A 15,692-nucleotide genomic window follows, 5' to 3' on the forward strand; every position below is an offset into this window, starting at 1 on the left:
GAGAATGTTATAAAAACCAGCCCAGCATGTAGCCTTGCCAAAAGCAGTGCCTGGCCTGAGGCAGGGCCTGGGACTCATGGTTTTCATAGTGGCATTGCCACAGTTCAGGTGAAAAGCTTTAGTGCAGCTCTGAAGAACATTCTTGTGCTGGACAATGAGAAATGTTTATTTGACATGGATCCAAGCAAAACATGATGGAAGAACCGCAAGAACACAACCTTTTAGCATGTTTTCCTTACAACCTTAGAGGACATCTGAAGCAAAATTAGGGAGGGTAAATACATTCCTGGGAGTACCCTGCCATGTCATGGAATCACAGAGCCATTGAGATGGGACCTTTATGATCCCTGAGTCCAACCAAACAGCTGTTGTTGTTTGGTTTCCAGCAATGTGTAGAGTGACTTTTTTTCTCTTTACTTCTGGTATGGTGGTTCCACTCCTCGATTTTCTTCATCCTCCCATTCCTTCCCAGGCTCTTATTCTCATTTGCCATTACTTTTGTCATTTGGGGCCAAAACTGGAATACAGTATTAAAAAAACCTTCGATCAAAGTATAAAATCAAGTTCCTAATTCATCTCCTGTCAGCTTTCTTTTTTCCTCTGTGCTCTTAATCACTGTCTTTTTCCCAGTGGATACTTCACAACTTGGTTGTAGAATGTGCTGGCACATTTAATCCCTTTTATGCTTTTGAAATGTCTTTTGTTTCCTTTATTCCTCCATGCTCTTCTTCTGTATCTCCATTTTAACCACTTCATGTTGCTTAGCAACACCCAGAATGACACCAGCTAGGTGAGGTCCCACTGTTTCCAGCAAGTCTCACCTCACAAGGAACAAAAATAAAACCTAACTTCACACTTCTGGTGTAAAGTGAACTCCCACTTCCTCAGAACAGCATTGATCTCAGATTAATCTCATCATCTCAAGTTCATCTCTCATTAATCAGATGTTTTTCTGTGCAAGCTAAGAACAAGTCAAACCCATAGGGTTTCATAGGGTAGTTGGAGAGGGAATGTTGGCTCTGACATTGTAAGACTGTTAAGAACATAAGCAAGCTAGAATAAGAGAGAAGGTTTTAGATCCTGGCTGTCCCAACATGCTACCTTCAATTATGAATCCAAACACTATAAATAAAACTGGAGGATGTTTGGATTGGGAGACTCAGTCTAGCCACAATCTAATTAAATACCAGACATTACCAGTAAATATCTTTAATATCCTGGATTTTATACTAGGCTGCTTTCTCCCTTAGCATAATAGAATAGAAACAAGACATGTGGACCAAGCTATGGCTTTATTTGTTTAGTTGGTTGCTTGTTTTTAATTGACAGTTGTTTTGGACAACTTATTTAACCAGAACTATTATGAAGATGGGACAAGAAATGGAGTACCCTTATCTATCACAAGCTGTTGTCAATTCCAAGTCACTGACTGATTCCCCCCCCCCAAATCAATTTTGCAATTTGAAACAGTCAGATGCACTACTGATCTTCACTGAAATGTTCTACTTTTGAGGGAAAAAGGGAAAGTGATGTTTTTGTTTACAAATACAATGTGAAAAAAATCAGTTAGTGGTTAAAAAAAGATGTTTCCTGTCTTTTAGATCTGAATACATTTGGGATCTGATATTTGCACATTTCCCCAGAATCATTAAAAATCAATTTGGGAAAAATCAAAGCCTTTCTCTGAAATATGTTGGGGGAAAAAAAAAAACCCAAAGACATTTATTCAGTAACTCTTTGAGAAATAACTGGCACTTTTGCACTAGCTTCAGAAAGAAGTTCATTTCCAAACCAGCAAAGCCCTACAGCGGAATGAGAAATCCTGGCTTTGGGTTTATAAAGTACGTGTATAAAAGTCAGAGAGAAACAAGAATGTGAAACCCACTCTTCTATCTAGCTATTTATCTTTACAACAAATACTTTGATCTTCAGCCATACAAAACTTCAATTAACTGTTTGATTTCACTGGGCTTTTGTTCAGCCCCTGGGATCACATAATGTCGGCCCTGGGGATACTTTTATCCAGTAAGCAGAGGTCATGATGATTAATACTGACTTGGCTAACTAAGGCTCCTAATCAGGCTTTCTAGGGCCTGGCTGAGTAGCCCTTACTCACATTGAGTAATATTCACTGCACAAATAGCACTGCTGCTGCAGTCATATTAATCAATCCAAAGCACTGTGAAGTCAGTCCTAAGTAACAAGCCTCAGGTGTGAAAACAATCCTTCTTCCCACACTCAGGTTTACCCAAGGGTGGAAGTTTTGGCCCAAATATCCAAGCACCTCACGACATACAGAAACGCTCGATCGCTGCTAACTATTGAACATCAGGATGCTTACATAATAGACAATTATTATACTGTACTGCATTGTAATATGTTTATTATGGGAGTCAGTGTGGCACCAAGTAACAGCAAAGCTGTGTCTGTACTAAAACTGCATGTTCATTTGCAGACTTCTGCTTCTAACACACCTACCAAACATAACTAAGAGAATATGCGAGGGAGAGATTTAGTTCTGAGGTCTGAATATACAGGGAAAAATGTGCAAGTCTAACCCTAGCACCTTCTAATGATGTGGAGTTTCTGGAATGCAAAAAAATCTGTAATACTTGAATTACATAAAAAGGAACTCCAGAAACTGCCTTTGTTTTTAGGTATCCCTGCCTCCTTCCCAACAAACACAAGGGCATAAATAAAGTCAGGATGACTTACCAGGAAACACCACCCAACAAACCATTATCAAGGGAAAACCAGTTTTACTTGTTAAGGATTCAGGATTTACTTGTTCAGAGACTGGATGAGGCATTTGGTGCCAAGGTTTAGTTGTTTAGATGGTGCTGGGTGATGGGTTGGACTTGATGATCCTGAAGGTCTTTTCCAACCTAGTCAATTCAATTCAATTCAATTCAATTCAATTCAATTCAATTCAATTCAATTCAATTCAATTCAATTCTATTCTATTCTATTCTATTCTATTCTATTCTATTCTATTCTATTCTATTCTAATTCTATTCTACTCTCACCATCCTTTTTCCCCCTTTTTACTCTGTTCTACACAGTGAGTCCCCATGTATAAATGTATGTTTATGCATATATATATATATGCCCTTCCTGACTATATAAAGGATTATAAATGGTGACTAATCTGCTCTCGTGCTTACCCTGCTACCAAGTGCTTTTAAAAATAAACTCAGATGAATAAAAGTGGGTTAGAATCATCCTCAGTAAAGAGACAATAAAGCTCCCCAGCCAGGGAAAAAGAAACTGGATCGACACTTCAGTGTCTAAAGTTGGAATCTAAACCTGGCTATTGTGCAGAGGTGTCATTTCAGCTCTTCTGGGCTTGATTCAGGTGACATTCCCAGTGATCTGGGAGAAAGCTGCAGGTACCTTTTGTTAGCCAAAATTCTTAGTTACTTAGAGTAGCAGCCACAGCAATGGGAGAAGAGTTACTGATGATCAATGCAACAGCAACTGAAGCAAGCTCACAGTCTGCACAGTGCATTGCCATGCCCTGTTCTTCACAGGAGAAACCTTGCCTGCCACCTCACTGAAATGAGAGGGTTCAGGGAGTCAGGCCCAGGCTAATCCCTGTGCACCAGGTAATCTCTATGCCCTGAGGTCCTCTTCAAGGCACAGAAACATGGGCTGTCCTCTCTGCCAAGGAATGTGCTCGCCCCTTACTCAGTTTTCTTTGTACGCTGTGTCTGACAGCAGCATTCCCTGAAAACAGGGCAGGTTTTTTTGTATTCTGGACAAGATTTGCCTTTTAAAGTTATTTGCTTGTTTAATGCCATTGTTGTTTAAAACATTTCATGTTAGCAGATCTATAATAGCAGCTCCATTTACAAGCATATTAATAGAACTATAAACAAATCCCTCTCTTCTATCACGCTTCAGTGCACAGCAAAACATTCTCCATGTGGCACTGCCTGTTCATGAGATTTGTATTGAAGAAGTTAAAAGTCACAAATCACTCTGTATCAGTTTAAGTCCTCCACCTGGTCAGTGTCAGCAAGAACTGCAAATAAGAACCCTTTAGCAAGTGAAGCTGCCCTTTTCAGACAAGCATTAGCTTGTCTATGTTGACGCCATTCAGAAAAAAAACACCAACCAGAAAAACCACCAACAAAATTAAACAAAACAGAACAAACCAACCACAAACCAGAATCTAGGACAAGCAGAAAAGATTCCAACCTCAAGTTGGAACTGAGCACAGAGGGGAAGGTACTCTTTAGATCAACAGGTCATATGAACAGCTCTCAGTGACTGGATTCTCTGCTTTCTGAAATTCACACCACAATGTCTGCTCAAGTGATATCCTCACTAAGATGAAGAGAAGAAACAGTAAGCCCTAGATGTGGCCCACTAGTATGGAACACTTTAAAGTCTTGGTCTATTTTTGATGTTTGTTAATATTTTTTTCCTCTGTGTTGGTTTGTTGTGTTCATTTTTTTTCCAGGTAGCACACACACAGAGCATGCATTATTTTATTTTGCCCTCAATTAAAAAAAAAAATAGGAATCCTAACAATTTAATCCTTCCAAACTTTTCATCCAGTCATTTCTACCAAACCATAGGGAAGGAAACATCATTACAAATGCACCAAAGGAGCCTTGAGTGAGTCCATGTGTTCCTAACAAATTATAAATACATTGATGCTGACAAAGGAACAAGAGTTCCTATTGCAAATCTTTATCACTTAGCTCATGTTTTGGTTTTAGAACTCCAGAGGTCTCAGGCAAATTGAACAACTTCTTATAAGGCTAAACAGATGGAAGTACACAAGTTCTTTACCACGAGGGTGGTGGAACACTGGAACAGGTGGCCTGGGGAGGTGGCTGGGGCCCCATTCCTGGCAGTGAGACTCGACAGGGCTCAGGGCAGCCTGATCTAGTGGAGGATGTCCCTGCTGACTGCAGGGGAGTTGGACTAGATAACCTTCAGAGGTCCCTTCCAACCCAAGACCATTCTATGATTTTAACAGTGTCTTAGGCTATGTAGCTGTCTGCTCGAACAAGAAAGACGAGACCTTGCAAATCCTTTTTTTCTTGGCATGCTTGCACAGTGGCAGCCATAATCTAGTCCTGGATCTGCAGCTGCTGCCTTCTCTGCACCCCACAGATCCTGTGGGAGATGCAAAAGAGATGCATTACTACCATGTCTCCAACAAATATACCACCTTGGAGTCAGCTTTGAGTAATGCATTTTCTGGAAGTCGGGGACTTGCCCCCACTCTGCTTTTAACACATCTCCAAAAGTGGGCCTTATTTTCCCAGAACTGAAACCACCCGACCTCAAAACCAGGAGCAAGCCGTTGTCTGTGGCTCTGTGGGAATTGCTTCTCATCTCATCCCACCCCACCAGCCCTGCTGTAGGCACACAGATCTAAATCGAGGGCAAACACCACACAGAATGGGATTTCCCTTATCCCACCACCAACCCTGGTAACATCATCTCGTGGGGAAAGAGGAGGTTCACTACTGCTTGTGGATGGCCAAACCTCGTGGAAACAGACCAACAAAAGGCAATGGTGGCTCCAAAAAGAAAACCTCTGTATTAAAAGCCAAGTAACGCAGAGCTACAATAATAAACACAGACTATCTCAGCTGGGAAATACAATGGGAAAGGTTCCATAAAGTTCAGCTCCGGCAAGAACAACATATATATATATATACACTCCATCACTTCTTGATTCTGCCAAACAGAAAGGGCCCTTTCTGTAGAGAAAAGGGGAAAAAAACCCCGCTCGAACTGCTCTCATATGCAAAAAAAGCTACTCCTTGAACTACCACAAATGCGGCTGGATGGCAGGGTCTTTATTTCCTGCGTTCAGTCGGGATCGGGGAAGGCTTTTTCTTTTGTGTTTGGTCTTTTCATCTTTTTTACGAAAACGTTCGTTTAAAACAGGTATTAAAGATATAAAACGAGCACACAGGATTTGGTCGTCTCCGGCGGTTGCGGGCCAGGCTCTCGGGGCGGGTCGGACCCCGAAGCAAACTCCCGCACCCCACGGCCCCACGGCCGAGCCGCCGCCGTCCCGCCGCGCACCCGTCACACGCTTTAAACAAGGGAAAACCACGACAACAGAGTCCGGCCGGGCGGGAGGTGGCCGCCCCACGTCCCTTCACACCACACGACGAAAAGAAGGGAGAGTCACCGGGAGAGGCTACTTGGCGGCGGCGGCCGCGGCGGCCGCGGCGGCGGTGGTGGTGGCGGCCGTGGTACCGCGGCGCTGCTCCATGCCGTTGGGCAGGAAGCCGGCGATGATGGGCACCGGCCAGATGAGGGCGGCCACGCTCCACACGATGATGACCAAAGTCATGAAACAAGCCACCAAGGTAGACTCGATGGGCTTGCGGTTCATCCGCCAGCCCGGCTCCCCCTTCAGCTCCTCCAGACTGAAATCCAGGCAGCAGAAATTCAGCGGTTCCCCTTGCAGCCAGTACTGGCCGGGCTCCGCCGCCGCCGGGTAAGAAAGAGAGGAGGAGGCGGAGGAGGACGCGGCGGCTGCGGACGCGGCGGCGGCGGGCTGGGGCGCGGTGCCCCGCAGGCGGCCGACCCGTCGACCCCGTACCCAGCTGCAGCCCACGCAGAGGCGCAGGTCTTGCTGGGCACCGCCGGCCGCCAGCCCCAGGTGCTCGATGAGCAGCGGCGGCCCCACGCGGTGGAAGGCAGCGGAGAAGAAAGCCCGCCCGTGGCTGTTGGTGGAGAAGAGCAGGAGGTCGCACTGGATCCCCAACGGGCGGCTCCAGCGTACCAGCAGCGAGCTCAGCATCTGCCGCTGCACGCTGATATTGCAGTGAGGGTCCTCGGCGGGCTGCGGCTGTGGACGCTGCTGCTGTTGTTGCTGCTGCCCGGAGGAGGTGGGAGCAGAAGAAAAAGGCTCTTGGCTAGGGGCGACCGGCGTGCCCGGGATGGAGGTGCTGCCTTCCTCCTTGCTTACAGCCCCATCGACAGCCTCGTCTACAGCCCCATCGACACCCCCTTCCACAGCCCCGTCGAGGTCCATCTCGAGGCTGGCCAAGGAGCGGGAGGAGGAGTTGACAGGGGGCAAGAAGAGCTCTTGCTCCTGCTCCTCCTGCCCGCCGGCAGACGCCGAGGGGCTCCAGCCCTGGCAGGGAGGCAGGCAGGCGGCCAGCAGTGCCGGGAGGAGCAGCGGCAGCATGGCATTAACTTAGAGCCGGAGAGGAGGGAGAGGAGGAGGAGGAACGGGAAGCTGCATGGCGCTGCGAGCTGCCATCTGCGAAGGGACGCACACACTGCTCTCGCCGAGAGGCAGGCAAGGAGGGTGGGGGCAGGCGAGGGGGTGGGAGCGGGGCTGGGGCTGCCGCGGCGGCGAGGCGAGAGAGCCGCGAATCTCGGTGACGGCAGCGGCTCTCCCCTTCCCCGCCTCCGCGCCCCCGGACCGGCGGCGCCCAGGCAGGAGGAGCCGCGCCCTGAGGTGCTGCCCGGGAGCTTCACCGCCCGGCCGCCCCCAGGGCAGCGGCGGGCGGAAGCGGCACCTCTACCAGCTTGCGGCGACTGCCCGGCGCCACCGCGCCGGTTCTCCCCGCTCTTCCCCTGGGGTATAGAACCGAAGGTTCCCAGCTTCACCACTGCGTTTGCGGGAGCTGCTTTGCCCTCCCTCCCTTCTCGGGGGTCAGGGGCGAGGGACAGCGGCTGGGGGGCTATGGGGAAGAGCATCCCGGAAGCGGCTGCGTACACTTTGGTTTCGACTTCATAGGAGGGGAAAGGGAGTTTGAACTGTCGGGCAGCGTGCAGTGGCTGGCACCTTTCAGCCGTGCTCGTCAAGTCCGGGCTCGGCCCCGGGACCGGCTCCCGCAGCCCGGTGTCCGCAGCCGGGCCTGGGCTGAGGCGCAGGGCAGCTCACAGGCGGGTGCGGGTGGTCCCTGTAGCAAAGATCGAAACCTGGAAGCTTATTTCGTGTGCGGTGTTAATGAGACCTGGCTGCGTTATTCAAAAGGCTGATTTCTAAGCACTGTAGTTCGTAATCCAGTCATACAACTCGGCTTGTTTCGTAGAATGACAGGATCGTAGTGGTTGGGTTGGAAGGGGCATTTAAAGGTCTCCTAGTCCTATCTCCCTGTAGTGAGCCGGGACATCATCAGCTAGATTAAGTTGCTCAGACCCATGCAGCCTAGCCTTGAATGTTTCCATCTACCACTGATCTGGGCAACTTGTGCTAGTGTGCCATGGTTTAGGCCCAACCAGCAGCTGAACCCCAAATAAATGCTCACAGAGTAGCCCCTCAACCATGGGTGGGAGAGGAAGGAAAACCAGGAGCAAAATGCAAAGTCCTGTGGGTTGAGATAAGAAGAGTTTAACAGATCAACACAAAGAATGAACAGAACTAACAATAATACTAATGGTGTAATATATAAAGCAAGTGATATAAAATGGAACAATCTCAGCCAGCAACACCACATACCAAAACCTGCCAGGCCAGCTTCCCCTGCACCCTTTATACAGCAGGCATGATGTTTGTATGGTATGAAACACCCCACTGGCTGCTTCAGCCATCCTGGCTGTGCCCCCTCCCTGTTTCTTTTAAGAAATTTATCTTAGTGGAACTCAGCACACAGTGTTCACCATCCTCATTGTAAATATATTTGGGCTAAACTTTCCCTCTTTTAGTTTCAAATCATCACCCCTTGTCCTGTTACAGCAGGTCCTGCTAAAAAGACTGCCCCTATCTTTCTTTCTTTTACGCCCCCTTTTAAATACTGAAGAGCTGCAGTGAAGTCTCCCTAGAACCATCTCCAGGATGAACAACCCCAACCTCTCTCAGCCTTTCTTCACAGAAGAACCTGTGGACCCACTCCAACAGATTTTTGTCTTGTGCTTCGTGGCCCTGTACTAGCTGTAGAATTAGTCTTGACACTCTTGCTGTGTTGCAGTTCAACTCACAAACGATGAACATTTCTTAGCTTGTACCTTGGCAGAAAATAGCACAGTTACATTTCATTGGCAAGCATCCAGAGCGGAGACTTTCTTCTTTGCTTTTGCAGCTCTCTTTTTTTGGCAGAGGGGAGACACAAACACAAAACTTGGCTTTCCCAGCATGGGACAATATGTGTAAAATGAGCACCATAAGGTGTTCACCTGAGATTGGCATTGGTCTCATGTCAGGTGGGGACAGAGCCCAGTGCCAAAGTGACACATGGACATGTTACCGTAATGCCGCTCTCAGGTCTTGCAGATGAGTGAGGGTAGTGAGTAAATGTTTGATGCGCTATAGCCCAGCTTGAATGAAGGCAGGGAAGCAGTTTTGTTTCAAAACCAGTGCCCACATGTATCCTGACAAAACTAGGAGTTGCTTGCCTTCTATTCAGAGACTTGAGCACTCCAGTGGACCTGTGTTCAGCCTCAAAATAGCCCAAATGGTGTTGTCTACCAGGTGCCTATAGCCTGGCTGAGTTTTAAATTCTCTAGTACTTTTTATTGTCCCTTGAATGTGTCTCTGTGTGGATGTCTTTGGTCATATCTACAGTTCCACACGTGTGGCTAGAAGTTTTTCTGTTGTAGAATACCTGTAGACCCCAAACCAACTTAATAGAGGGCTACTGTGTGGGAAACAATGTTCAATCTGTGCAACCACTCGTGCACAGATTACATCGCTTTGGGATTTTGGCACAAAGAACTGGAAATGAAACTCAGCCTCATAAATAAGATTTAGCTCTTGAACACTGTTGCAGTATGTGGGTGGCAAATGTTCTCAGGCAGAGCTTCAGTTCTTTCAGTCTCCATTTCCAGCACCCAGCTGAATGCAGTCAGGACTGTTTGTGAAGAAGTTTGAGGCGGGAGAGCTGAGCTAAGTTTCTCTTGCTGCGAGGAAGGATAACCTGCCAGGGGAAGGTTAAATGCACTGAGCATCATTTAGGCTACCACAGCAAAGAACTAAAAAGAGTGCAATTCATTTCAGGTTTGAGATGTATGAGTGCTTCATGTCTATTCCTCTTCGTTAGGGATAATGGAGCAAGTGGGAAGAAAAAGAAGAAAGTGTGTTAGATCATGGGTTGATAGCCACTGTCCAGCAGGGCCCTTTAGAGATATTTCATTTATAGGTCTATCAGATGTAATTAATCTCTGCATGGATTTAGTCCTTCAGAGACGTTGCAGCACACTTGAAAACTCTTTGTAAGTAGAATTAGTGCAGGACTCTCTTCTGTGATTTTCCAGCCATAAATCTCAAAGAACAAAGTAGTTTTATGTCTGGAGAGACAGAAGCATGAAGGAACTGAAGGCCAGCCAAAGGTGATCCACAGTCACAGGCAGATCAGGATGTAGGTTTTGCAGGTTTGATTCTATAGGTGCAACCAGAACTGAATATGCACCAGAGGTCAGGGCAGCATTCCTCAGTGTGATAGAGGAGGTGTGAAGTGGGCTATAGTGATGAAATTTTAGAAGGGAATAATGAGCTAACAAGACAGTAGGAGTTTCATGAGACAGGCTGCAGAGCTGCTGGGAGGATGAAGACTAATGGTAAAGGACAACCACAGTCTTTGGGAGTTGATTTAATGACAGTTAAACATTTTTCTTGAAGTAATGTTTGTGAAATACTTCTAGTAAGATGAAATCAAGAATAAGCTTTTCTGCCCCAGTGCCGTTAAAGTTGTATCTCATGAGGGTGCTGGCTTAGAGCCTTAAGTCTCAGTGCAGCTGATGGAAAGTGACCCTAAGCAGGTACAGATTCCAGAAGGAAATCCCTAATTACATTGGCATCAGAAGCTCGTGATCCTCAAGCAGGGTTTCTCAATTTGGCAAACTTGTGTTGATCTGCACTGAGGAAAGGGGAAAACTCTGCAACTTTTGTTTTGACAGAGGGTGTGCTTTGGAGTTGTCATTTCTGAAAGGAATTGCATGTGAGAGAAGATGGAGAAGTAGCAGAGATAAATGACCACAGAGATGTTTGTCTGTGGAAAGACTCCTACTGTCAGTTCCAGGGAGAAGGATGTTAGGAGTGAGGAAGCACAGCGATGTGATACTGATCGCTGTCAAAGTGCCAGGTAAACAAGGAGGATTTCACAGTCAACAGCTGAAGAGTGAGGCAGGGTCAGGCGGAAGAAGCTGGTACTTGACTCCTTGCAGAAAAGAGCAGCTTCAGTTCTGTGAAAGGAGTAGGATCCAATCATCCTGGAGATCATTCTGAGAGAAATGCTTACTCCCTGCTGAGGAGAAACATTTCTGTGATATCATTTAGAAGGTCGGTTGGGTAATGGCTGTTGTGGGGGGAAGATCTCAGAGGAGGGTGAGGAAGAGAGCTGCACGTGTGGTGGCTGCACAGTGGTTCTTTCTAGAGTCATTGATAATCAGTGGGTTGCTGGGTGGGCCTTTGACATGTGGCTTTGATTGTGAGCACAGTGACCTGGACCTTCACTCTCCTTCTTGCTTGGCATTCTTGTGGATCTGTCAGAAGTTATTTGTGATGCGGCACTTAAAGGCCATCGAAGCTTCTGAAATGGAGAGCAGAAGCTTGTTGGACTAAGTGGCCTGCCACTGCTATACCATGTCAGAAAGATTTGTCTGCAGAGAAGAGAGACCATGTGCTGTACAGAACAAGGCAGGATTTGTGCAGCTCCTTTTATGAATATCAGAAGCCAAGACAAAGGGAAGAGCCAGCTGGTTGGCAAGCAGGCTGAGAGTAAGGGCATAATCTCTCCAGAGACATCCCCAGCCCTATCTCAGCAGAGACATGTTGTCCTTTGACATGCATTGCCAACGGCAGCAGATACTGGCTCCAGCAGAGCCTTCTGTTTGTGTGGCTTCTGTGCAGCACGGCAAGAGACCTGTGACCTAGCTTGTCAGCCCCCACCCTGTGAAACAGGAATGCTTCACAGTCCCAAGTGTGTTGCAACTTCCTAGGGAGGCAGGATTTTATATCTTGTAGCAGGGGTTTAAAGCCACAGAGAGACCAAGGCCACTCTGGATGCTCCTGGGAGTGCCAACCCTGTGTCTGCCTAGTGCAGACAAATGCCAGACTTCAGCACTTGTCTCCCTTTCCTGTGCAGAGATAAATAACAGGAAAGGCAAACCCTAGGGCTATGTTCAGAACAGACTGGGAAACACTCAGAGTATTTGCAGAACTAAATGCTTTCCAGGGAGCTATTTTTCAGTGCATTGTTGTAGTAAACGTTAAGATTTTCCAAAGACAAGCTCCTGAAGCAGTCATTAAGGAATGCTGTTCTAAGTACAAATACTTAGCAGAACAGTTCAGTATGTGATCACACAAAATGGGGTTTCCATTCCTGATACCTCCACAAGCATTGCTTTAGCTGACAGCTCTTTCCCTTCAGGAGTGGCTGTGACACATCAGGGCTTGCCCAGAGCACTGGGGATCATTCAGGTGTTCAGGACATCCATGCTACATGAACACACAAAGCTTGGCGCTTGGTCAAACCCACTCTGCAATGGTATTTAGCAACCTGGCAGAAGGTATTCCTGAGTCCTGCCATGGTGTACTCTGGTGGGAACAAAGCTGTGATATTACACTGTAGCCTCAGCTGAGGTTTCTTCAGAATTCCTTGGATTGCCAGTTTCCCAGTCCTGCCTGCACTGACCATTTCACAGGGATTCCTTATCTTTATCAGCATCACAAGGTATCAATGTGTCAGTCTCAGCCAAACTTCAACACTGCTAATGTTTATTGGTGAAATAAATATCAGGCAAAATGGATTTTAGTTATATTCGGGCTACCAATAAAATAGAAAATAAGCAAATGTGGTAGTTACAAACCAAAACAAGTCAAATCCAAGGGCTGAATCTTGCCTAAGCTTCAGTTTTGCCATGCTGCACAGAAGACACACACAGAGCAAACGCTGGTGATGACAATCTGTCCCCTAAAGGACTTTTCCAAACAAGTGAATGAGAATCCAAGTCCAGAGGAGAGAGTGAGATCCAGATCCTGTAACTGAGTTGTGAAGGGCTTTGAAAGTGAGAACAAGGAGTTTGCATCTGGAGCAGATGAACTGTGGGAAACTCAGTGATGTGTCCAGATGAATGAACTTGAGAGAGCTGCAGGTGCTGCAGCCAGAGAGGAGGTTACAGCAGGCAAGGTGCTCAGGCCTTGGCTAGGACTTTGGGCAGAGTGAGCTGAGACAAATTGTGATACTTTGCAGATGCTGCAGGAAACAGAACAGTGGCATTTAAAGCACTGCAGTATCACCATCAGCTGTAAAATTAGCAGTAAAAGCTAAACTCCTCCCTGCCTGCAGGCCATTCATCCACACCTTAGATTGGGGCTCCCAGAGCTGTTGTAGCTGTGGGTGTGCAGAAGCAGAGACCCTCGAGTTCTGAAGCCATGCTTGGGTACCATTTGTGGTGGTCTGCACACTAGTCATGTGTATGCCCTCGTCTGGGAGCCCCCTCCTGTTGTCCCTTCTCCAGTGGGACACTTCTGCTTTGTATCAAAAGTGGAGAAGAGATTTGTGTGGCGCAGTGAGTGAGCAGAGCTGCATAAACTCTTTCTGGTAGGGTCAACACCAGTGGGTGGGGCTGAGTCACCCAAGTAGGCACCACTAGCTCAGTCCCTCCCATTCCTTCAGCTGGGAAGCAGTCCTAAGGTGTCAAGAGAAGATGGTTACCTTTCTCTTTTTATTTTTTTTTTTTATCACTAAGGTTGGAAGAGAACTCAAAGATCATCAAGTCCAACCTGTCACCACAGACCTCATGACTAGACCATGGCACCAAGCGCCTCGTCCAATCCCCTCTTGAACACCTCCAGGGATGGTGACTCCACCACCTCCCTGGGCAGCACATTCCAATGATGAATGACTCGCTCGGTGAAGAACTTTCTCCTCACCTCGAGTCTAAACCTCCCCTGGCACAGCTTGAGACTGTGTCCCCTTGTTCTGGTGCTGGTTGCCTGGAAGAAGAGACCAACCCCTTCCCGGCTGCAACCACCTTTCAGGCAGTTGTAGAGGGCAATGAGGTCACCCCTGAGCCTCCTCTTCTCCAGGCTAAACAATCCCAGCTCCCTCAGCCTCTCCTCATAGGGCTTGTGCTCAAGGCCTCTCCCCAGCCTTGTTGCCCTTCTCTGGACACGTTCAAGTGTCTCAATGTCCTTCTTAAACTGAGGGGCCCAGAACTGGACACAGTACTCAAGGTGCAGCCTAACCAAAGCAGAGTGCAGGGGCACAATGACTTCCCTGCTCCTGCTGGCCACACTATTCCTAATGCAGGCCAGGATGCCATTGGCCCTCTTGGCCACCTGGGCACACTGCTGGCTCATGTTTAGGCAGCTGTCAATCAGCACCCCTAGGTCCCTCTCTGTTTGGGAGCTCTCCAGCCACTCTGACCCCAGCCTGTAGCTCTGCATGGGATTGCCGTAGCCAAAGTGCAGCACTCGGCACTTGGACTTGTTGAATGCCATCCCATTGGACTCCGCCCATCTGTCCAGTCGGTTGAGGTCCCTCTGCAGAGCCCTTCTGCCCTCTAACTGACCAACATCTGCTCCTAACTTGGTGTCATCTGCAAACTTGCTGATGACTGACTCGACCCCCTCATCCAGATCATCAGTGAAGATGTGTTAAAGAGGATGGGGCCCAGCACTGGTCCCTGGGGGACGCCAGTGGTTCTCATTCCACTCATCAGTCCAGCATCATAATTGTTTGCAAAACAGCAGACAGTCTGAGTTTCAACTGGCAGATTCAGAAAGCCCTCAGCTGTGTCTGGGTTAGATTTAAAATGAAACAAAAGGTTCTTCGTTCCTTGGGAACTCACTAGTTCCCAGTACTTATTTTCCCAGCAATGGTCACAATCAGTATGACATTGCAACAACTGCCTGAGCCATAATTAGGCACTCAAAGGCCAAGACTCGTGCTCAGACATCTCTGTTGTACCTTTGCTAAGCTGGAGCAGCTTCATGAAAATCAAAAGGAGGCAGAGCATCAGTTCCTTACTTCTAAAACACTCTTGTCCTAATTCAGCAAAGTCAGCACATGCCCAAGGGGCCTGATTGCTTTCAGCAGGACCATTGCTCTCATGAAGGCTGTTCTGTGTGATAGCAAGGACTGAGCCCTTAATGGGGTGCACAGGTGATAACAAATGCAGGTTTCAGCCTCTAAACCTGATGTGTTGGACAAGCAACAAAGGAACAGAGGCTCTTCAGAAACAAAGATTTTCTGTTTTCGTGAAAATATTCCCAGTGTTGTGAAGCAGAAGGAGATGCTCTTGGATGCAGTATGAGCACTTTGCTCTCTGAGACACTGATACTCACTCAGCATTACAGAATCTTTCCTTACGTAGGGAATGTAGCCTCTGATGCTATGTGCCTGAGTCTTCACTGAACTGACCAGGTTTAGAACATGTGCCTGGATTTGTACTGTGTCTTGGCTTGATTCTGCAAACTAAGGAGGGACAGACATCAGTCCTGAGATAAGTGTTGTAGATGAGTCTAGGGACAGACATCAGTCCTGAGGTGTGTTGTAGATGAGCCTATGGGATTTCCTGCTCAAGCCATCAGGTCAGGTGCTGCTGTTTCTAATACTGTGTGTGAATCCATCACCCACATCATGGCACTTGCCCGTGGCACTTATTGCTATGTCACTGTAAAGCACCCAGAGCTGACAGTTGCCTTTTTATCTTCTCAGAAAGACTGGTAGGTGGTAATCTGTCACAATAGCCATATTCAGATTCCTCTCCTTGAGTTCCAGCTGTGAATGGAGCTGTTGCTTCTCTTCTCACCTCTA

At 47.4% G+C, this 15,692-nt stretch overlaps 1 protein-coding gene across 1 annotated transcript; it reads right to left on the reverse strand.

The window, feature by feature from the left end:
* Window positions 1-5,541: 5,541 nt before the first annotated feature.
* On the reverse strand, window positions 5,542-7,323 carry TMEM158 (transmembrane protein 158). Its single transcript, XM_068152823.1, has one exon. The coding sequence runs from the start codon at window positions 7,169-7,171 to the stop codon at window positions 6,173-6,175; it is 999 nt and encodes a 332-aa protein (XP_068008924.1). The 5' UTR covers window positions 7,172-7,323; the 3' UTR covers window positions 5,542-6,172.
* Window positions 7,324-15,692: the final 8,369 nt, after the last annotated feature.

Source organism: Melanerpes formicivorus, unplaced genomic scaffold (genome assembly GCF_026170545.1).
Source record: "Melanerpes formicivorus ecotype bairdi unplaced genomic scaffold, bMelFor1.0.p_v2 SCAF_24, whole genome shotgun sequence".
Lineage (NCBI taxonomy): Eukaryota > Metazoa > Chordata > Aves > Piciformes > Picidae > Melanerpes > Melanerpes formicivorus.